General features: G+C 41.8%; 1 protein-coding gene across 1 annotated transcript in view; it reads right to left on the bottom strand.

Annotated features, from left to right (window-relative positions):
- Window positions 1-12,467: 12,467 nt before the first annotated feature.
- Window positions 12,468-24,135, bottom strand: part of LOC121097307 (transmembrane 9 superfamily member 2-like) — a 33,621-nt gene continuing 21,953 nt past the window's right edge. Inside the window, exons 13-17 of the mRNA XM_040614163.1 lie at window positions 23,872-24,031; window positions 23,068-23,219; window positions 21,431-21,542; window positions 20,830-21,001; window positions 12,468-13,094 (exon numbers count right to left, since the gene is read on the bottom strand). Coding sequence (XP_040470097.1) covers window positions 13,027-13,094; window positions 20,830-21,001; window positions 21,431-21,542; window positions 23,068-23,219; window positions 23,872-24,031 — 664 coding nt within the window. The 3' untranslated portion in view covers window positions 12,468-13,026. The remainder of the gene's footprint in view (window positions 13,095-20,829; window positions 21,002-21,430; window positions 21,543-23,067; window positions 23,220-23,871; window positions 24,032-24,135) is intronic.

Raw genomic sequence — 24,135 nt, 5'->3', positions numbered from 1 at the left:
GTACAGCTGTGTCCTCCTGAAGCACAGGTAAATATCGCATGCCTTTTAAACACAAAGCACAGCATCCAGCCCTCAGGTTGAAGTTTTTAAACTGGTACAGTGTGATGTGAGCCAATATGCATTATGGAAGTGTCATTCGATAATCAAGGCTAAGCAATGACGTTTGGGTTGAGCTATAAAGGTAAAAAAAACCCACTTTCAAACAGCGGTTTTGTTGCGACGGCATCTTTCCACTGCGGCATGGGAAGAGGCAGCCGTCAGGCATGGGACTGAATAACTCACGTACTTGAGAAAGTGCCTTTGCACACATAGCGTGCGGAGAACCTGGGAAAGCCTGCTTCAGGCAGACAGATCAGACTTACAAAAACTCACTCCTTTTGGGGAGAGGGAAGTGCAGGGAGGGGGCTAATAGCTGCTTTATTGCATTAGGCAGTATCTTCATTAAGGCAGAGAAGAGTAACCAAGGGGAATGAGCACGTAGCGTGACTTCTTTGCTAGAACCCCACAAACCACCAACTGGCAGCTCCTTGGCTCCCAGCCACCCAAATCCAAGAGACCATCTGGCAACTGGTTCAGTTATCCCTCCCCAGTTAACAGATGTACACTAGATGGTGTGGGAACAGCATTTTACAGAAGCAATTAGTTTAATCCTCAACTAAACAGTTTAAATTCCAAGTAATTTGGAGCGGGGGGGGGAAAAAAAAGGAAAAGAAAAATCCAAAAAACAAACCAACTTGCTTCCAGTTTCAGTGAGAATAACCAACAAAAAGCCAATTCTGCTTTTGCTTTTTGGTTTTGCTACCAATGCACGCCCACGGGGCTTGTTCCTATCCCCGACTCCACGTGCTGGACACCAGAAAACCACCAGATTTACTCTGAGGCTGCAACTGGGTGGCCACCACTTGCGTGGCCGTGCGATAGCTGCACGCGCCGTCCCATAGCCAAACCCCAGCTGGGTAGGGGCTGATCTTTGAAATGCAAATCTGTGCCGACTTCGGCTCCTCATCTGACCTTGGGCAAATCACTTAACCTGGTTAAAATGATTTGCCTGGCTCATGCCTCCCTGTCTTCAGAAAATGGGGTAAATTACCTGGTCCTGCTACAGGGAATGGTAAGGTGGAATCAGTTAGGGTTTGTGAAGCACTTAGTCTTGAATGGGAGGAATCGTAGACATACAGAACATTGTTATTAATTACACTAACTGATTAATTATTATTAAATTAGGACAATTTTGTTCTCTTGAGAGAAGAAAGATATGTTTTCCAGCCATTTCTTTTACTCACGTCCTTAAAAGAGTGACTTTCCAACTGGAGAAGACTGAATGAGGAGCTTAACCCAAATAAAATAAATTGCCAGTAATTTCTGGTATCCCCTATGCCATTATTGAACAATTTGCATTTGAATCGGGGCTTTTTCCATCACAATCCAGCTTCACCTGATCCTGCTCTATAATCACCATCCCCATTTATGAAATCCCAGCATGTTGCCACAGAAATTATGTCACAAATTCATCATTATGACTTCCCCAGCAGGAGCAATTGGAGCTGAAGATTGGCTATAAAAGTTGCCTTTTTACCAGTCCTGCTTTAAAGATATTTTAATATTTTTTTAAGGTACAGAAGTAAGATTAGCTACCATGGGGAATTAGGCGAACATGTCATGAATATCCCAGGGATACAAGATTACACCCATGAGTCACAGGAACCATAAAATATGATCAAGAGACTTTACGGAGGATGATCTTTGAAATCAACTCCTAATCTCCGAGCGGTTTACATAAAACAGATTATTAGTTTTTTTTTAAAAAATTGTAATTCAAAATTCAAAAGTGAACCAGACTGATAATAGCCGAGTTACATCTATTTCTGTCAGGAAGGCTTATCTGTCAAACCACTCCAAACACCCAGGCTTACAGGTTTGCACACTCCTTTGATAACATGATAATTAGTCAGGTACTGGTGGCAAGAAACATTCAGAGTCAACTTTTGAGGTAAATAATTTATATTTAAATATTTTAGACTCTTCCTGCTAGGCTATGCTCCTCTCACTGCCACTTGTCAAAGACTGGCATGTGTTATATTTCCTAACGAGAGCCACTCAAGAACTTTGACACTGGGGAAAACCTTAAAACAAAGACTATTGATGCTATAAGGAATGCACTTTGCCAGCAATTGTCTTATTATTCTCCTTAATTATTGAAAATAAACCACATTGGAATAAACCCCTCTTTCTATCACTGCTAGGGCTGAGAAAATATTCAGCAAAAAATTAAAAACACCTTATAGGGAGTGTAACGCCTGGTTTGGGGACCACATGCCAGGTGGTTTGGGGACCACCAAGCTTAACATGTGTTCACGTTAAGCTTGGGGCTGGGCTGCCACCATGGGATGCTCACAAGGCAGCCCTGAGGGGCTTCATGTTTGGTGCACGCTTTCTCCATGTGCTTTGTTTCTTCTCCACTAAACACCTCTCCATTGCTCTGATGGCCACTGGCATTTCCCGGAGGCCAGGCGAGCCCTGTGTGCACGGGGTGGGCACCACCGTGGTGCCAGCACCGGTCCTGCCCCTGCCGCAACACTGGCACCCTGCTCCAGTCCTGCTCCCATCACCTTGGGACTGGCCCTGCTCCACCTCCAAGGCATGATGCTCCTGCCCCAGCCTCTGCATCCCTTCAGAGTGGGGCACGATGGAGGTAGGGCTGGGTAGAGGGTTTCCAAATAGTCCCTTGGACATAAGCAAGGGAATGGAGGGGGAAACTTTCCCATTTTTTCAATTGTCCTGAAACACTCCAGCTCCTTGTCCAGTAGCCTTAGCATCACGATGATGCTTGATGGCCATGCCTTGGTAGATGACTACTGTCCTTGGCTGCTTTATCCATGCTTGGAGGAGCAGCGTGCGATGCTGAGGAAGGGCACCACACAGGGCGTGGGTGCCCTGGACAACAGAGGAGCACGGTGTTGGAAAGAGCAAGCAAAGAGCGAAATCCAAATTTCCTCCCGGCCACACCAGGCACGCGCTGGGCTCTGCTGCCACAGCGCTGCCCCATTCACAGCCCTTTCCACGTCACGCCTGGATCCATTTGCACCTTCCCCCCTTTCTCCCAGGGGCCCACCCCTCCACGCAGCTGGAGCCCACCCACTCCTCCAGGTTTCGGCAGACGAGCCTGGGTGGTTTGAGAAGCGGCTGCTCCCGTGGCAGAGGAGATCAAAGCTACCATGTGCCAGCTCCTTACTGCATCAGCTATTAACTCAAACTGCCATCAATTCTCATTTGCACTAACACAAACTATGGCAGCTGGAAAATTACCCAGCCATAAATCACCGCCGGTTGCTTGTCAACCATCAGCCCTCCAGTTGGATGTGCAGATTTCTCCCCACCAGCTTTCCACCTTTTCTAAATTAAAAATGAGCCAAGGAGATGGCAGATATGTCCTGTATTTAGTTACAAGAAATCTTTTTGTGATGTTGTTAAGCAGTCTGGCAGGTTAATTAGTTCTTTGATGTTGCCTAGAGTGCAATGTTTGACTGGTAAGGGAGACACCATCCATTTTAAGCCAACCGAAAACATTTGGGATGAGCAAGAAACCACAAGACCGCCCCCCCACCACCCCCCCAGAAAAAAAACCCACCAAAAAAAGAAAACCAAGAAAGGTGTGACACGGGAGGCTCAGCCCTCCCCACGTCCCCAGAAGACCAGCACTACAAGCAGCAAGTAACCACCAGCCGTCAGGTCCCCACAGCTGTAAACAGGAGTTATTTAGCACCGGTAAGCCTGTTACACCGCAATTGAGCCTTTCCATTTCTGAGCAGCGACAAGCAATAATTAATTAGTAGCAAACACTCTAATGGCTATTTGATCCTTACTCCAGCAATTAGACTCTTTCAGCTGAGAGGTCTGTCCCAGCGCAGCACAACTCATTAAGGGAAAGAGCAGGAGGAAACTTGGGAGTCAATCAGAGCGGGAAGAAGAGGGAAATAAAGACCCAGTCCCACGTGCCCCATGGCAAGATCCCAAGGAGCTGGCTAATTGAATCACCGCTGGCGTGTGGTTTCATACGCAGTGAACACGTTTCTGAAGCCTGGACACCTCTAGTCAGTATGTAAAAAGAATTACGTATCGTATGCAGGCATGGTGGTTTAAAGTTATTAGTGATGTGATGCGCAGGAAGGCGTTTCCTGAGGGACACCTGCATTGGGCCAAGGAAAGCATGGGTGGTCCTGCAAAGCGCATGCTGCAGCATCTGTCACGCAAAGAGGGAGCTGGAGATCACAGCCGCCTGCTGGGTTTGATCTGCAGCCCATGGACCTGTTCAGGGGCCTCAAAGGGATCTGCTTTCAGGCTGGTTTGGGGCTGAGTCAGAAGTCTGGGAGGTAAAAGGCATTCTCCTCCCTACATCACCCAACACAATGCTGTCCTGCAAGGTCAGCAGGAGTTGTCTGTGCCCACAGCCACCCCAGTCAGCCCCTTCACAAAGCACGAGCCCCGAACACGTTATGGATGTATCTCCACTGCCCACAGCACACCCGCAGCATGGCAGGAGCTACACATGGCACGTGGCCCTGAGGGCATCTCCCGGGCGAGCAAAGCCTGGTGCCACAGGCACCTTCTAGCCACCATGGCAGGGGCATCCTTGTCCTACCATCTCTGCTGGTCAAGCACTTTCCCCCAATTTAACCGCGGGACAAGTGCCATCCTCCTGGGTTTACACCCGTGGCACAGAAACACCCCAGATGACGGGGGAAGCCCACAGGGTTTCATTCCCTGCTTTACATTTCCCAGTTTGGCCACTTCACCATGAAGCCATTTAGTCTCAGTTAAGCCTAGGGTAAGCCACTTCCCCACCCTGAGGTCTTGCTCTGTTCCAGAAAGCTCCTGGGGAGGTACCTGGCCTGGGGGTCCCCAAGCTTGCTGTGACAGCAGCATTGCAGCCTGGGGACTCCCTGTGAAGTAGGACACACCACAGCACAGCCCCTGCCCTGCCCAGGGATGCTCCCTGCTCCAAGGGAGCCTCAGGAACCAGCTCCCAGATGACCACGCAGCCCATTTTTGCCCAGGAAACCCCTACCCCAAGAGAGTGTCACCACAGTGACCACCACAAACACCCCCTTTCCCCCCCCACTCCCTTCAAAGAGGGGAAGCTCAACAGCAGAGGTTTGCTGAACTCACATCGTGTCCCACTCCTTGGGATAGAAAACCAGCAGAAGCTCCAGCCGACAGCCCAGCACGCACACCCTTCCCCAACTCTGCTCCTCACCACACCTGAAAGCCCTAAAAGCATCACAAGGTCTTCTCGTTATCCCAACCTGGGCTCTCCACCAGGTGGGCAGGAGTGGAGGGATCTCTTTATGCATGTCTGCACAGACGTGGGTGCTGGGGTAAACCCACACAGCCAGCACACCTCTGCACATGCAGTAAAACTTTTAATACACTTCGAACAATTTTTATAATTATGTTTAGTCACACTTAAGTGTCCTTGGTTCTTACCAGCCTGGTGGCCATCTAAAGGTACAGTGGGTTTTTTTTTACACCATGTTCTGTGGGGAGGGGGCTTTGTTAGTAGGGGGGTCTCTTTGCTGGAGGGTGCATCTTGTAGTATGCTAATTAGGATAGTTCACAGGCAGTTCCAGTAATTTTCTGTTTAGTCTCATTAACCATTTGGTTCTCCTTGAGCTTATCTTGTTGTACCCCAGCTCCACAGCTATGGCTCCGTTCCTTCTCCCAAGGCCATGTCTTGCTAACCGTTTGTAAGGATTTAACGAACATCCTCTGTTTTTCAAATTCTTGTTTTTCACTACAGATGTTTACTTCCCCCCCCCCCCCCCCCTTTTTCTTTTTTAAAGGAAATACTTCTTATTATGGGTTTTGCTGCTTAACCACCCTCAGCTGCACAATTAATACCAATTCACTGCTTTCCCTCTTTGATGCTGGAGCTCGCTCAGCTCCCCCAGCCCACCCTGCTCGAAGCTGTCCATGCAGCGTCCTGAGACACCTAGACCATTTAACGTGCTTTTCCTCAACCTCTGCTTCAGCTTCCCTAATTCCCTTGGATTTCTTCCTGCAGTACAAGCTTACCCTGCAATGCATGCAGGATGCTGCGCAGTTGTTTCATATAAAGTATCTGCCTTTTTTTTTTTTTTTTCCCCCTTCCTTCTTAACCAAAGCTTCCCTGCTGATGCAACCTCCAAAGGCGATGCTTGGAGAGGAGAGGCAGGAGAAAGCTGGAAGCCAGCTGAGCCTGTGTGGAGCCTGAGGACTAGCAGTCACCTGCATGACCCTGCATCCCTCTGCGTGGTCAGGAGCTCCCCACTGCCACCCCATCTGCACCCCTCCTGGAGGGATGCCTGGCCACAACTAGCTATTCCACGCTTCTTGACCATTACAGGACCCCTGCAACATTAGCAACCCTCCTCCTTCTGCTCACACACCACCACCACTAAGAAATCCAGAGGGTGTCTCCTGCTGCCGCCTGGGAGCATCAGAGAACATTTACTTGATGCACCCCACATATCCACAGCAAATGGTAAGACCAGCCGAGAAAGACCGAGTGGAGTAGCCATAGCAGGCAGGTTGGGGATCAGCCTAAGATGCCCAGTGCCGGCATCAGTAGGAAATTTGTTGGAAAAAGTACCCCACACTAACCTGCAGGTGAAACTACACATTGGCCCCTGCCAGTCTGATGGACTGTCTCTTAATCTAGATTAAGTTTAACCCTGAGTGCGTGACCAGGCCAAACAAAGCGAGGACCTGTGATTGTAAAGGCAGGAGCAGCATCTGTCAGATGAGCCGAGCCAAACGCTGCCACAGCTTTTGCACAGTTTGGAGAAACCACTTTCTCTCTGCTGGTCACAGCACCCCCGAGGTGACTGTGTTTCCCTGCAAACCCTCCCAAAGCACCCAGATGTTACTCACATCAGTACTGCAGAAAACCCAAAAGGAAGAGGCAGGGCTGTCGCAGCCGGTGGTCTCAGGATAGTGGTGGGAAAAGCTCTCCAGGCAGAGGGAGTGTCTTATTAAGCCATCTAAGACAGCCAGGACACCCGGCTGCAGGCTGCCCTCCACAGCCCCGCTCAGCTGGCCAGGCTGCCGAGGATGCTGTGGTGGCCACAGCCCCATTTGGCTGGCCAGGCTGCCGAGGATGCTGCGGTGGCCACCATGGCCGAACGCTCCCACCCGCTGGGTCTGGCACAAGCCGCCAAGCTCCAGCTTCCTCTGCGTAGCCATTCCTGGTCCCTTTCTAAAAAGTGGGGTTTCTTTATTGTATCTCTTTTTGCCTGCAGCCATCATCCTTTGGGATGAGCATTTTTGAGGTGCCGACATCGCACCAGTAGCTCCGGCACAGACTGGGAGTATCAGCTCTCAATCCGTCCACCAACTGCGCTACTGGGATTTCCTCCATTGCCCTTCTCCAGGAGAGGTTAAAGCCTCATTGACAGCTCAGCTGCATATGTCTCTTCTCTATTAATGATAGCTCAAGAGGGAGATAAACATCCTCTGGATGTACAAATATAATACTTGTCCCATAGAGTCCAAAGGACTTTTGCCAGGGCTCCCACGCCTTTTCATCTACTACAGAGCCTGTCAAGGAGCAGCACAGGAGGGAAACAAAACCAGAAAATATGGAAGGCACATGTGCACGTCTGATTAACCCGACTTTTTATGATAAACAAAGCAGCTCAAGGGCCCTGTTCTCTCTGCCCCTGTAATAAATCTCTGGGTTTTACTGTTTTATGATGTCAAACATCTGAGAGTTTTCCCTGAGTTGCAAATAGAACATAAATTACCTTGGGTAAACTCCGCAGACGCTAATGTTATCTATAAAAATCCTGGCACTAATAACTTCACAGAAAGTCTAAGGGCTTCCAGTTTGTATGAGCACAGCTAATTAGTGTGTGTAGCCTGTAACAAAGAGGCATCTAGATTAGGGAGATAAAGTACCATGCTGTGAACTCCCTAACTGTAGTTACTCTGGGTACCAAAACAGACCGTGACCCTGACCTGAAGTTTTGGGTACAGACTTGCAGCATCCCAACAGAACATGAAAGACATCCATCCTGCTTTCATCCCAGCAAAGTCAAAGACATCCCACCCGGGTGTAAACTAACCCTACTAAGAAGGATGCACCGTGTCTCCAGGAGAGTTGCATCACTGGGTATTATCCTAGGGGAAAGCCTAGGCTGTTGCTAAGCCTTTTCCCACCTGCTCTTTGCCATAAGAAAAAGTCTCTTCCCCTCAAGCAAATCACACTGAGGTCAAGTCCTGACTTTGGCCTTAACGGAGAGGCTGCAACAGTTTGGTCACTTCTCGTGTTCGTGGGCCCTCAGGCGCTTGCTGCAAGGGCTGTGCCCTCCAGGACCCCTCCTGGGCTCCGCTGCTGCAGGACTGCACTGGAAAGCTCTGGGAAATGGGGTCAGACCCTCTTTTTCACACCTCTCTGGCAGGAGGAGCTCTGCTCAGGGCAAAAATGGTGTCCCCAGATATGAAAAAGAAAAGGAAAAATGAAGGCCACCTAACCTAGTCACCCGCACCACCCTGAGTGCCTTTCCTAAAAATAATGGTTAGCACACATAGTTCCTAATTAATAAAACCAGTAATATTGAAATAACTCAGCTCTGTGACATGACTTTAGCAGACACTGTTTTAAAGACTTAAATCTAACTTTAGTTGAACAAGTCATAGTTGCAGGTGAAGAGCACAGCAGCTCTACCTCGCTATTCTTAAGCCTGGAGGCACCAGCAGTTGTTCTGCAGAAATGCTGTGATCTCATTCCTGCTTGCAAATAAAGATGCAGAGTAATATAGGAGAGCTCAGAGAAACAGGGACACACTTCGCTTTTTCCCCACCAGCTTCAGTGCTATAGCTCATGGGAATGGAACTGGGCATCTGAACATCTGCTGTAGAACTACGGAGGACAGATCTCTGTCAGGAAATCACACGTCTAAGAATCATCCCTTCTTTACGGTTTCTGACCACCATGACCTTTTTCCATCTGCTTCAGCAGCCATTTGCCTCCACCCCAATTCTTACAACGCAGAACACCTAACATTGTTTATGTGTGATTTTCACAGCCGGACCTTCACGTGGTCAGCGTTGTTAAAGATCTCACCACTTAGGTTCCAGAAGAGATCCCATGTCTACACTAGCATTCGACTGCAGGCAAAGTTTGGTTTAAATTTCCTCTTCCCCAGTTCTCTGCAACAGAACCCACTAAACATTTGAGCTATTGGCATAGCAAACTAAGAGACAACTTTTAAATATTAACTTGACAAGTGTTATCGAACACAAAAGCCCAACTGGTGTAAGGAAGATGAAGCAAGCCACTGAAGCCCAGGTTATTGCTGTTCATCAAACATCCTTCCCTCACAACTAACCATGAACATGCCACGCGTCCCCAGCTCCTCCACCGTTTATCGTCCTCGAGGAGGTTTTCATAGGTATGGGCATGAATCCCATATCCGTACTGCACCTGCCTCCCACCTCGCGGTACATCAGCACGGCCTCGTTCCTGGCATTTACATGCAGGAAAAGATGATGAGGCTGTGCCTGTTCAGCGCTGTTCAAGCAAGTGGAATGAAATGTAAAACAGCAGCACTGAAATCCCTTCTTCCTTTGAGGTTCTGTTGTAACTTGTCAAGTTTTACTTAAAATATGACAAACACAACATTTACAAAGTCTGCTGGATTTGGGTGGTTATTACAAGAAGAGTCTGACACGGGAGACGCTTTACTTCGTCTGCTGCGAGTCCATTACTGGGAGCATCACAGAAATGCAACGTGGATGCCTATAGATCCACTTCGGTAAAACTAAAACTCCACCTGATTTTTTTCTTTTTTGAAGAGGGCAGGAAGGCTGAAGTGTCTGCAGCAGGATAGGGAATGCTTTACTAAGCCCATTGTTCTAATGGGAGTAGACGAATAACTGTTATTTCCACGTTACAGCCATTATCATTAAGTTAATATAAAATGGGTTAGAGATCAGACACCAGTTACCAGCGATCCGAGCACTTCCCACTCCCATCTCCCCATACTGACCATCTCCCCTTCAAAGCCCATGGCTGATTCAACACAGAGCGGACAAAATCTTTAACCATGGTGTAAAAACTCCTGAAGAGCACTGAGAGTCACTGGAAAGCCACATAATTACAGCCCATCCCTGGGCTCAATAAAATGAAAACTAAGAAGTTTGTCTACTGCTCCCTAGCTAGGGCTTACACCACCTTTAAATCGATCCGTGCTTCCTCTGTAAGTGCGGAGCAGAAGACAGCTTGCAACTTTTCCTCAGTCAAAAAAAGACGCCAGGAGATGCTGAGGGCTTATATTCAGATTCTCTGCAAACAGCACAAACCTTAGAGCTGGGGACAGCAAAAATACTTCGATGCAGAGGACTTCAAGAGGCAGGAGTGGTAGTCGTCTCCTCGGCAGGGGAAGTGTAGCAGCAGCAAATCTCACAGGCATCCACAGATGGGAAAATAAGACTATTTTAGAACACGCCACCATCCAGGTGTTAGTCAGTCAGGACAGTGCCCGCCCCAGCTCATCCCTGTAGCATGTAAAGATCGTCCTTAAAATTCACTCTAATTATACTCAAACGCAAAGCCCACGACAGACCGTAACAGTAGAGCGACGGCCCTTGCCGTGACAGGATCCATCTATTTTGAAGAAGTGAGACTAAAACTCAAGCCTTTTTCTGATTGTTTTAGATACAATCCGTTGCTCCACAACATTTTATTGCCATCACAAAGACTGTTGAAATATGAGTTACACCAGATTTGCATGAATAAGGGCCTAATTAAAAAAAAAAGTAAAAGTTCTCTGACAACCGCTTGAGGACGACTGATTTACTTTCTCATGGCTTCGGCTCTAGACTACTGGCAAGCTTCAAAAACTCACTTAACCCAGTATCTACTTTTTATCTCACTAGCAGTCACAGTAAAAGCCCCATAAATACAATTTTACACCTCATTTTACTTTTCCGCTTGTGAAATGCGTATTTACTAACCTGGCAAGATTTTCTGCTGGGAGTTTATGCCAACTGTGGCTCCAAATTCTCATGAATTCATTTCCCTTTGAACATGTAAAATTCAAAACCAGCTTCAGCCAACAATTATTTTTTTTTAAAGTATCCAATAAAATCCCCCCCAAGTTTAAACACACAATTTAATAGGAAGAACCTTTTTAAACACAGCAGTGCCAATTTCAAGAGTGTGAAATCTCTAGTAGAGTGAACGGTGCTCTTGAACCAGCAGATAACTGCAAGTTGATCTCTCTAATGGCAACTCTGTAGTTTTCCACCTCTGGAAAGGGAAATGGAGATTTTGGTGGTAGGAGAGGAACACATTTGGGAGGCCGGGTTGCCATCAGGAGCACACCTGAACCTCATTTGAAACAATCCTTACTGTAGCCAGCTCCTCCTGGTTCACTAACACTTGGCTCTTTTTATTAATTTGTCTAAAGCCTCATTTTTATGCCACAGGCATTGTTCAAAAGATGCAGCCTGGTACTCATCCCCAGCTTAGCCAGGTGATCTGTCCCACACTAACCTGGAACGACACGTAGAAGTAAAACTTGAAATCCTCATACCAAAGATTAAGTTTTGGAAAGCATATTAAATATTCAGCTACAATAACCTGGTGCTTGTACGACTAGGAAAAGATACAGAGTCATTTTGGGTCTTGTTAAATTGCGGGCTTAGACACCGAAAAGCAGCTTCCAGTCATGAATGTTTCCATATGCCAGTTAATAGGCTTTGAGTATTTTGCCCATTAATCCGAGAGAACATCCCCTTATTCATCTCCAACAGCATCAGTAACACAGCCATTTGAATTATATGTCTGCAGTGACTCCGCTCAGCTTCAAGTGCAATTCAAGATTTTGGGGAGCTTCTTTCTTTAAAGCCTTGCCATCCCCGAGAGAAGAACGCCTGCAAGCTTATAACTGAAGAGGCTATTAAGATACTCCATCTCACGTAATCCAGCATTTAAGCCCAAGCTCTGCAGAGCAGGAAGAAAGGCTTCGCCTTAAGAATCATCCATTCCCAAGCCCACTAGATTCATGGCTAAACTTCCTAACAAGCTGCATGCGATCTTTGCAGGATGAAGAACAACGAAGATATGTGTTTTGGGGGGCTAGAACAAAGAAAAGGTTTTTGCTCTTTGATAGAAGATAATAGTTTGCCCAGCAAAAAAATATTTTGAGGAAAGTCAGAGTAAAGTGCACAGCTGAGGCACAAGTAACAGCAGCAGCAGCTTCAGAAGCCCCTGCCCATCCTACAGCCCCATGGACTCAAGTGACCTACCAGTTCTGCTGCTTGCAGAGGCAATCTGCAGCCAGTCACAGCCAAACTGTTTATAAACTTGAATATATAATACAAATAAAATAAATACAATATAAAACTCAAAAGCTATCAACTGTCCAAACTAATGTGATCTGTGTCCAAGTAGTGAAGGCCTAATTAACAAGAAAGGAAACACATTAGAGTTGTGCAGTTTTATTTGAACAAAAACCAGTGTTGATATTTTTAATAAAGTCTACATTACACTAAATGAATGTACATTTTTAAGAAGATATCTAGTTGTAAAGAATGTGCAGGATAATATGTACAATCATAGTTAAGTTAAAAAAATTCACATTTTACATAGATTTACTTGACAGTCCTATGCTTTCATGGTACATAAATGTAACCAAAAGAGGTAACAAAAATAACCCAAACCAAACCCAAATCCAAGGAATTTCAGCTGGAGGACTGTACAATGCATTCATTTTTCAAATAAACTAGGTAACAATTTTTATTTGTCCTAAATCACATTTTGGATATAATTTTTTGCATTATTAGAATTAGCATGTTCAATGAGTACACCAATGTAAACATTTTTCCAATGGTGCTATTTCCTTCCATAAAAATCTGTATTTTACGCTGTAGTCTGCTTTTCAGCTTTTACAAATTAGAATAATTACACAGGATGTTTTTCAATACATGGTAAAAATTATCAAACAGCAAGGGAGATATGTTCTAAAGACACTTTGAAGCTTTTCAGTCCACTTTCACAACACTGTAAATCTTACTTACAAACCAGAAGCAGGCAAAAAATCCAATAGTCCCTAAAATGAAAAAGCAAAAATAGTTAAGTTTATCTTACAGTTTGCTCTGAGAGAAAAATCTAACAAGTACTTCCCAGCAGGACAGAATATAACATTGTATTCCAGCTAACTATCCAGAATAACAGCACTGGTTAAATTCAACAACACACATTCATCCCTAGGCTAAGTTACTGATTTAGATAAAAGATTACTTTTAGGACCAGGCTGCTTGATGTACATTTAAGGCACTGAACGTGATGCTACTGCCACCACTAGCAGGCACACAAGCACTAGTTAAGAAACTGACTTTTATATGCACACAAAGTCAACCCCCACCTGGGTTTTTCAGGTCTACAATAGTTAACAGCCACCTAAGAATTATACCACAAAACACAGCCTTGAGAAAAAGTCACCTGGCCCAGTTTTCTGTTCATCGTGCTCTATTTATACTTAAGAACAGGAAACTTCTTACTCTGTATATCTTGTTGCTTCCTTTTGCTAAAATAACGCTCCGAGTGCTACAGGAGTTGGGAGCAAGCATCAAATGAAACTAGCAGCGACACAAACCAAAACATACTTTTGTGTAACATATACGTATTCAAGCTGCGGATTTTCTTGTCACAGGTTACTCTAGATAATAAAAACACACACTAGTTGGGCAAGTGAACAAGTTCACGAAAAAAGAAATCCAAAGGCTATGAATTACAGTGACACCATTTCAAGTGCTAAAAAAGCCCTTGAGCCACAGCTGATGGGAGGCTGGGAGAAAGTACCAGTGCATGCTTGTCCTGTTCTCATACTGCTTCCGACTGCTAGTAGGGTGCTTGGGTAGCGGACCTGTGGTCTGGTTTGGTAGAGCCTTCCTTTGTTTCTTACCAATCCAGTTTTCACTCAGCCAACCCAGGAGGAAAAAAAAAAAACAACAAACAAACCCATACAACTACCTTCTGGAGGCACTTTGGACCACATGTCAAGTGCTGTGGCTTGAGTTAGTGCAGTGCAGAGTAAGATGAAGGAGAAACGAGATCACACTGAATGAGATTAGCGTATACCAATTTTCTATTTTTAAGCTGAAGAACAAGTCTAGGGCTTTCATCCCGCAGTTGCTATTCTAAGGCAACTGCAAAGACGCTGTCCATCATATATACTTTAAAATTACTTTAAGAACTTAGTACACAAGGAGACATTGAGTCCCATACAATTAATTTAGTCTTAAGCCTCTAAGGGAAGCAATGCATTGTTCCTCATGCTTTTACCTAGGGGCAAAAATGCCACACAGATGTTGAAGCCTTACCAGCTGAAAAAAGGAAGGGTCTCAGTTTCAGCTGAGTTCACTCTACCTGCCAGCCCTGTGACAGCACTTACCAGCTACACTACAGGCATTTGCAAAAATCACACACTCTGCTTCTCCAGTTTTACATTCCTCCTTTTCTGTTTGTAGAGCCCATGTTTAACATCGGCTCCAACTTTTTTCACTATTTCATTGTGACTAGTTTATACTAACTAGAAGGTTCTTTATAAAGCATTATTCTTTTTTACATTCATTACTCTTCTGTCTTTCAGAGTACCTCTACGCATTTCCCAAGTCAGGAACCTGTCTTTGGATGCTTATTATCTATATGCCAATTCTTGTGTTCTTCATGCTATCATGTATATTTGCAGTTAAAGGCTTTTTGACAGCCTACTATTATATGCCACAGATTACCCTTTCCCTCCAAGTTTGCAGTTATCATCCTCTGAAACAGTAGGAGACAGCAGATTTACTGCTGTTGATAGGATATCAGACACCAACCACAGAAGGAATTTAATTCCTTTGTAGGCTTGACATCACTAAGTCTTTGCAGTTTATGGTCAATTCTCACTCTTTCCTACTGTGTCCAATACTCCAATATCAGCATTGTTACTCCAAGCCTTACTCTCACGATTTTTTCCTAATAATGGTTTCTCATCATCTGCTTTCTAGTTGTTTTTATAATATAGCCTACTTTGAGCCTTTTATGGCTTTGAAAGCAATGTTTCTTCCAAATGTTTAACAGATGAGATACCTTACAAATCTATCTGCTGTTCTAGAACAAAACTGTCATATCATAACAAAAACATATAACTAGCACAAGAATGGGATTTACCACAGCTTTCTGAGCACGCCATAATTTAATATGGGAACACACCCTAAACCCACACTATTTTCCTTCCATCTTTGTCACTCTGAATCTTTGTGACACAGCAGCTTTCTATAAAACATGGCCTCATTCATAGCAGAACCTGAAGACTTCACACTGTGAACAAGCATTTCATCCATGAACAGATTTTCACAGGTTTCAGTAACATTGATTTTCAACTTCCCTCCTAAAAAGTCTGTTTAGCAAATCAAAGACAAAGTTTAAAAAAGGAGCAGGGGGTACTTGAACAGAATTTTGCCAATGTACTGGAATGAGAATAAGACTGTATTTTCTAACACAAGTGGTAATGTTTGTTAGACACCAGATTTGAACCATGGAACTTACTTCCTTGCTCAGGAGAGCAAGTCTAGACTCACCACTAAGCTACAGCCTTAGGCAGTCAGTACCTTCTCTAGTCAGCAGAGATTCCTTCTGCTACTTCCACATCAACAGAAGGGCTTCCCTGTATTTTAATTTCTTCTTCCCTCCCATGAACAAACTGCAGATGTGGATAGCTCTATGGACCAGAAACTTCAAAATGAACATCAAACTAAGGACCTTATTACCCATTAGAAGCACCTCTTCTAAATAGTATACATGACACGCAAAGATCAGAATGGTTTAAAGGTGCTAGCAGAAATACAACTAGGTTGAAAATCCACATCAAGAATCGAACTGCAAATTTAGAAGTGAGAATTAATTGCAGCAAATTGACTGGGTATTTTTAGCGCTCTCTTTTTAAAAATAACATGGGCCAAACAGACTAGAAACTTCCAAAGGCTCAGGTCAGCACAGAGTTGTGTTGCTACTACAAAATCAGTATTAATTGATAGAAATAAATGTAAATTAAAACAACATTATTTACAAGGCTTCCATGTGCAGCTACTTTACCTACATGATTGCTTACGTTAGTGCAATAAAAAGCTTAACTTTTTTTTTTTTTGAGAACATAAACAGTACAGTGCCTGGTTTCACTGAAATTCAGTGGCTTTTTTCCACCTCAAACCTAGGGGTGCTTTCGATTCCACGAACCACTAAAAGGTCCACAAAAGGCGATTTAGAAAAAAGCTTCCAACTTTCTATACAGGAGTAAATATCCCAATCAGAAAGGGATCTGCAAATGAATAACGATTGCGGAAAAACGACTCTGAATAGTTTGGTTTGTTTGAAAATTCTAGCTTGAATGTGTTTTCTTCATTTTAGCCCATTTTCACAAATTTGCCATTTATTCCAGATTTTATCACTTTAGATGGGGAAAGCATCAACATACTAGATCTTTAGGCCAGCGCTGACTAGCATATAAGGGTAAACTGAGAACCCGTTAACTACTTTGACTAAGGCCAATCTTAAAACACAGGTAAGTGCACGACCAGTTTCCTGCAACTGGTACCTCTACCCAGTAAAATTGCCATTATTAGTTATAGTAGCTAAACACAACCTTGCCATCTCGAGCAGCATGGCTTGAAATACATTTTCTTGAAAAGCACGCTCAGCTCTCCTATCTTGAGCATTTTTCCAATCACATCTTGCACCAAAATTAGAATCATACTTTATTTAAAAATGTGCCTCTCATTAGAATAGTACGACTATTTAGGTAAGCTTTAGATAATACCACCCTAGGATCTTGTTTATATTTATTTCTTTCAAAATACATTCAAATTGAAACCAAAGTTTTGAAGCACTACCAAGAAGGAGCACACCTCTTCAGCTTACTGCTTCACTGACAGACATCAATGACCACTGCATGACAGAAAAGAGATACCAAAGGTGTTCAGGTTTTTTTTTAAAGCTGCTAAAATACTCTAACAGTAAGTACTTAAAAAACCCCACCCACCCCAACCAATCAAAAAAACCCCTCTAGTTGAAAGAGTGGAGATCTAGCCTTTTTTTCCAATTTGTCTAAACTCCTTTCCATTTGTAAGGTTTTTACAGCTTTTATATGCACATGTCTATCAAATGACAGAGCACAAAGATACCAAGCCTGACACCAATTCCTCCCATGAGCATGTAAAAGCTGTTTGTTTTAATCTACTATTACAAATCAGTGTCATAGCTAATGTTTACTTTAACCAATCCTGACCACTCACCAGCTTAAATTAAATGAAAACCCATCTGAACAGCATGCATTTAAGAACTTAAGTTTTGTCGGCAAACCTTTATTTTTCCTTCGTATTTTAAGATTCTGCCTTTCTAAATGACATGTGCTAGTCTAGGAAAGCAATGCCATCCTACGGTGCTACAGCCCACTGTACCTGACCATCCTAGAGTGGCACGGCTAAAAAGATCATGTTTGCAGGAGCTATTTAAAATTCAAAACCCCAGTTGTTAAGATGTCTCAAGTCATTTCTCTAGCCAATACATCCATTTATACTTACTAGGGAGACAGTGACACCTCAGTTTTTAAATCTTTTTGTCCTCCAGTTTATACACCATTGAATATTCTGGTCTGCGATATATATCCTACCACTCAGCACAAGTTTTCTTATACACAGAAAGATCTTCTACACAGCAAGCTAGCATCTGACTGGGTGAGAGGAAGTTATTAGTAAACTAGTTTAAACTCAAAATTAAAACCAAGGATTATTGCACAGAATAATGCCAAAATACATTAAGCAGACTCTTCTGCTCTATTTGTTTCTTCTAGCTTTATTGTTTAATGAAGAAAAGAGAATTCAAAGCACGAACAGATTGTAAGAAAGCAAATAGAAAGGCACTCTGCACTTGGCTGATACTTCTTATGTACCTTAAAAGCTCTCTGTATCATACTGGTTTCAATCACCGCACAGTGGTGGGTGCTTCAGAATCTCGGATTCTAAACACAATCTACCCAGAAGATCAAAACTCAATTTTGAAAATGGCATTAACTCACAAGTGAAAATGATGTTCAAAAATAGAGGTCACTGTAAAGCAACATGCTTTGACTATATTCAGCATTTTTTTTTTGTCTCCTAGCATAAAACACATGTAATCATGCGGCTATCCCCATTCAGCCACATGTATTATTTCTTGAAAGATTAGCCGCACTTTGTACATTAAAATAAAATTGTCCTGTTTGGGTGTGCACATTAATCATTAGATTTCACCAGTCAGATTATATTATTGTCGTTGTTGCCATACAAGCATTCAGTTCCTATTTATGTATTCATTATGATCTCTTTTGTAATGTCCACAGTAACACAACACACTGCCATGTAGGAGGTATTAACGCTGCCCTTTATATTTCTGTCACAGTGGCTGAGATCTAATAGGCAAGAATAGAGAAAACCAAAATACCTAGTGCTAACTTAAGTGGAACAGATCAAGGTCCCATTTTGGGAACATACAGAAGAATGCTATTAATGCAAACAGTGTGTAAAGTTACATTAGTAAACTCCCTCACCTCCATAAACTTGTGAAGGACTAAACCCATACTTTCCAAAGCAAGTGCTATTAAGGAATATTTTACAAAAGAAAGTTAGGTGTCTTCTGCTTGAGTAACCCATTTAAAATACTGTACATTTCAGTCCCCAAAATCAATCAAACTAAACACGCAAAAGAAATTTATTACAGCACTTTACATCAGTAAAGATGTGTTACACACTCCAAATACCTATTATACCCTACTACCTTTCTAGTGATTAGGCATTCTATTAAACATTTTTTTTTAAATAAAAAGGGAATATTAGTAGCTTTCTTTATGAACTAGAAATGCAGCATAGCCATCACTATTGCAGTTCTATTTAAAAAAAAAAAAGGAAAAATGAACAAAAAGAGAAAAACTGCAAAAATACCAGCCACACAGTTTATATAGCAGTACTTTGGGGCCTCACTGGCCTCCACATCAAGAACTCCAGGATCAGCACATCTGAAGCTTTTAATACCATTTCAGCAGCTGCCATGACAACTTCAATTATCATTTTATATATGAAAGGGATATTTTTAATTCTACCAATTTGCATCTTGTAACTGAAATTGAAATTGGCAGAATAGCAACTAAACTACGCTAAAATCCAGACACATATTAACATATTGCTTTAGTTTAAAAGTAATTAAAACATTTTAGACTATACTTCGGGAGGTTTTTTTAAAATATAGATCTATATTAGAAGGGACATCTGGAGCTTGTCTGTTTCACCAGGATTTAAACAGGGGTTTAACTGGCAACACGCCAACTTCTATGTTCGCCTTCTAATAATTAAGAATTGGAAGAATTAAATCCTCCCTCCCCCACTTCTTTTTAAAACTTTTTCTTTTCTTTTGAAGAGACTTCTTTTGAAGAAGGTCTAAATAACAAACAACAATAAAAATCTAGCAGTAAGTGCCAGTTAACGTTATTAAGTATAATTTCTACAGAGTAATTGCTTTGTTCAAGCACATACAGTAATTTGCTTCAGTGTTCTATTATGAACAGTGTTTTTTTCCTCATATCAACCAGTATTAGAGGCAATAAAGATGAAAGAGGCCCTTCTCACTGCTGAACTGACAAACTTGAAGTCTGATGCTAAGACTTACTTTCATTACTTATTTTAGCAACTCTTTTTTAACTGCATCAAGGGAGTTAAGTGATGCATTTCATAAAGCCAACACAAAGTAATTACAGCAGGTTTCAATAATCAGGTAGAAGATATTAAGAAGTAATAATACAAACCATCATGCCATCCACAGCGAGATTCTCTATTATAAATCTTAGGAATGAACATAAATGTTGGTTTTATGAACAACCCATTGTGAACTAGCATTTTCTTTAGTTCTGCCACTGCAGTACTTCATGATGCTAAGCAGAGTGATACATAAAAAATCTGACTTCATGTGTTAAAACTAAATACACAACAGCAGCAGTATGACAAACACCAATATGAAGTGCTCCTGGCTATTTTTAAGGGCCAGTACCCTTCAAAGAGCTTCTAATTTCTTCTAACACATGCTGAATCTGGCACAGATTTCTCATCAAATCAACCTCGAAATTATAGTTTGAGTCAAGTGATTATGAACATTAGAGTTAATTCTGTAGAAGACACTTAGTCTGCATGAGTAACATCAGAAACGTTGGATGACTAAAAAAGGAGAGCTGTTTTTCAAATAGGTTCCTCCATTAAAGTACATTCCTGTCATTAATAAGTGGTGCTTAATGAGTAAGTAAGATCACCTCTAACAGTACTAGAACTCTCTATTGTCAACATTCACTTTTTTCCCCAGCATCAACCTGCCTCACTTGCTAACAGTGAAAGCAGAAAATATCTTTTCTTTTCCATATACAGAGGGCAATTGTCTCTAACTATAGAGCTTCTAGAACCAATTGTAAACTCCAGAATCAAGTTAAACACGCAATATCAAATGAACAAGAACCACACTTTGAAAATGTAATGTTTTCAACTCACTCCTAATATAATATGCAACAAAGGAAATTTGTTTTACTGTAAATAAATACAATTTCAAGTCAGGAAAAACCAAACCTTAAAGAATATCTTCCTGTGATGCGTGGTGTCACAAACCATGAAAGTAATACTAAGAAGTCATAAATTATATTTAATGTTTCAGACAGTCTAAATTTCACCTGATGTTTCTCATTTTAAAACCAGAATCCCCTGCATTCATTCTACTTTGCACATTGTACTTACCTGTGAAAAGGAAAAAAATCAAGACCATGATCATTGTGTAACCGAAGTATAAAATGGTGCTAGCGGTTCCTGTTATCTGGAGTTTAGAGAAGAAGTAATGAACTGCATAGATAAAGAGATAAACTGCTGTAAAGCTACTCGTCAAGAATGATCGCCACCACCAGTGATAATCCTGAAAGAAACAATAAACCATTCAGTAAGACACATCACGGAGAAAACAGAATACAAATAAGCTAGTTAAAAAATTAACATTGTCTTAGGAAATAATTTAATTCTTCAAAATTTATCTCAAAAAATAAAAATTCAAACATCGCACATAGCTACTTTTTTTTTTCTTTCTCAAAGCCAGCTGTATTGCTTCCACTATGAACATGAAATTATGCTAAGATCAAGGCTCTTTATTTTTGCTTATCTGCTGCAAACAGTGGATTTTGAAGGAAAAAGGCACGTGTCAAAAGAGTGGCTAAGATAAGCATGTCAAGGGTTGACGATACAATCCATTCGTAGTGTCCAGCACATCACAGCATATGTGAATATCTCAACTCTATTTCTAACATCTTCCAGCTAAAAGTGGTATCTGCATCAAAACTATACTTTATACCTCTGCACACAGATGGAAGTAGCACAGCAAAACTGTAGCTTCCGAACACGTAATTAGAAGAATTATAAAAACTAGGAACAGGAATCCAAACATATAATACATCTGATGAGACCTAAAATAAACAAACAAACAAAGTTTCATTTTTGGTTAAGTTCTGAGTTTTACAGTGTCACACTGCCAGATACTAAGCTAATCAAAAAATAAAACAAAAACCGAAACCCAAACAACCCATACCACTAGGGTAACTTTGTCTATACCACTACTGACTGATTCATGGAAAGTTTTGTTTACTTGAATGTACTCTGTAAATACCATTCATTTAAGCGGTAATAAACCCACTGCTTTACAGAGCAATGCTTCAAGTCTTCAGTTATACTTCCCCTGAAATTAACGTCAATAAACTTTCACAGAGAACAGTTACAGACAATTTCCACCAGAGATATTTATCACTTCAGGTCATTTGCTGAGAGGACCTTTAGCTTCCCTGCCTGCTGCATCACCTGCACCCTTCCCGAGTTACGATACCCATTCCCTTCCTCCTACTGCACCTAAGTTTTCCAGGTGTCTCTGCACGTCCTCACTAGATCCAACCAGATGCTCCTCCACTCCCGGTCTATTCCTAGACCAAGTCTGACTCCAATCCAAGGTTAACGAAACACAAGAACACTCACAAAAATAAATGCAAAGGAAATACGTTAATTTACTTTTAATCTGGTCTTTCAAATAAGGAAAGTAACCAAATCTACTTATTGAGTGATGATAATAGGATGATTGATTATAAGCTTGGACAGAGGGAGTATTAATTGCACATTCCCTCCATGCTTCCCTTCTATAGGATAAATAATGAGAAAACGATTTTGGAATTCAGTAATTTCAAGTACAAAAGTCTAGAGTATACCTCTTTGTCAGCTGATTACATTTTTCAGCATATCTATATTACACAGTTTCTATTTTTGTTGAGGACTAATGTGAAAAGCTAACATATCTAACAAATCTGAGTTTAAGAACTGATTTAGAAAATTGTTCTGTAAGAAATCTCAACATAAACACAGGACACATTAAAAGGCCAGCACCTTAGGTTAACACTTTCCACTGACCAACAATATATTAAGCATTTCATACTTACATTGTGAAAAGTTATGAAAGATTGCAGTGGTTTAATTTGCCATGCACCTGCTTTTTTGGCGAGGTTTTGACAAATTTAGGAGAGGTGTGGATACTTCACAGGGGGTGGAATCTTCTTTTTGCAGAACATGGAATCCCAAGATCTTGAACTCATTCTTATTTAGCAGTTGAAACTATTACGATTTATGAAACTAATAGTATTTAGCATAGTTACATAACAGATTACGTTCCACCTAACCACAACAGCATGAAACCATGTTTGTGCTGTTCAGAGCCAGAAAGATAAAATAAGGCAACAGAACTGATTTCACACTTCGCAGCTGTCAAGAAGAACAACTAGTTTTATAAGTTGGAATATATATGCAGATTCTAGAAATGCCACAGAAGTCTGCACGATGACAAAAATTTTAAAACTTGTTTTAATCCTTGTATTAATTGGCTTGGGATGTTCAAATTCACCATGTGTTTATTAACAAACCAGCATAACTAGAAAAAAAAAAAGTGGTACTCACCAAATGCTGTTCAGAATGAAGAAAAGTTGAATAAAAATACAGCCAAAGGGCAAGATACCACCCATTATGATACCAGGCAATGGCTTTGTGAAAAAGGACTGTTCAGGAATTTGGCGAGGAATCTGATTTGTACGAACCGGATGTTCAATAGGCTTTGGAAGAAATTAATATAATTAAAAGATAAGTTGTTACACCATTAATAAAATTATAAAATCTTTAATATTAGGGAAAAAGTAAACAACTTTATTGTCATCCATAAGCCATCACAAGTTACCAAACCAAAAATCTAAAAACTTAATATCCATCATTAGGAAAAACACATATACTTTAGACATTCCAAATACTAGCCAGTAAGCAAGTCAGAACATGAGGGAAAGAAATTTGTTCAGTCTTTAATAAAAAAAAAAAAAAAAAAAAAGGAAACCCACAACACAAAGAACACCACCACCCACAGCTTGTACTTAGTTATCTGGCATTATCTCAGACTAGTGAAACACAAATTGAAGTACTTCCAAAATGCTACTTTTAAAAAAACACCGCTAAGGTATTGCTGAAGCACAGAAGGCAAGCAAGAGCTCCGAAAGCACTATTAATTTGTGATTCTAGTGAATGGACAGAAAAAAAAAAGTTTAATGTGATATTACAAGCATATACTCAGTTTCAAAATCATGACAAAGTGAAACATCATTTCACAATAATAGGGCCACAGATGTTTCGATCCAACCAGTTCTTGCACGCTTAGGAATTCAGAGGCTCAACTACAGAGGATAGGTGTATTTCAAATTTGTATTCAGAGAGCCCTACCTTCTCTTTGAAGCCAAAATAGGCACCAACAAAGGTCAGTGGGACTGAAATTCCAAACCACATAGCTAGGATCGCAACCAAAGTACCAAAAGGGATGGCAGCTGAGGATCCTTTCACCCACAGAATGAGATTCATAATGAAGAAATCAGCAAAGACAATCCTGAAAAAATATCCAAGAAGATACTAAAATATTAAGGGAAGAATAAACGTCAGTTAGCATTAAAAACGATAAACAGTTAAAAGCCTGCATCAGAAAAATGTAAC

The sequence above is a fragment of the Falco naumanni genome, chromosome 14 (genome assembly GCF_017639655.2).
Source record: "Falco naumanni isolate bFalNau1 chromosome 14, bFalNau1.pat, whole genome shotgun sequence".
In the NCBI taxonomy this organism is placed as follows: Eukaryota; Metazoa; Chordata; class Aves; order Falconiformes; family Falconidae; genus Falco; species Falco naumanni.
The sequence above is the reverse complement of the archived record's forward strand: the minus strand, read 5'-3'. Positions and strand labels throughout refer to the sequence as shown.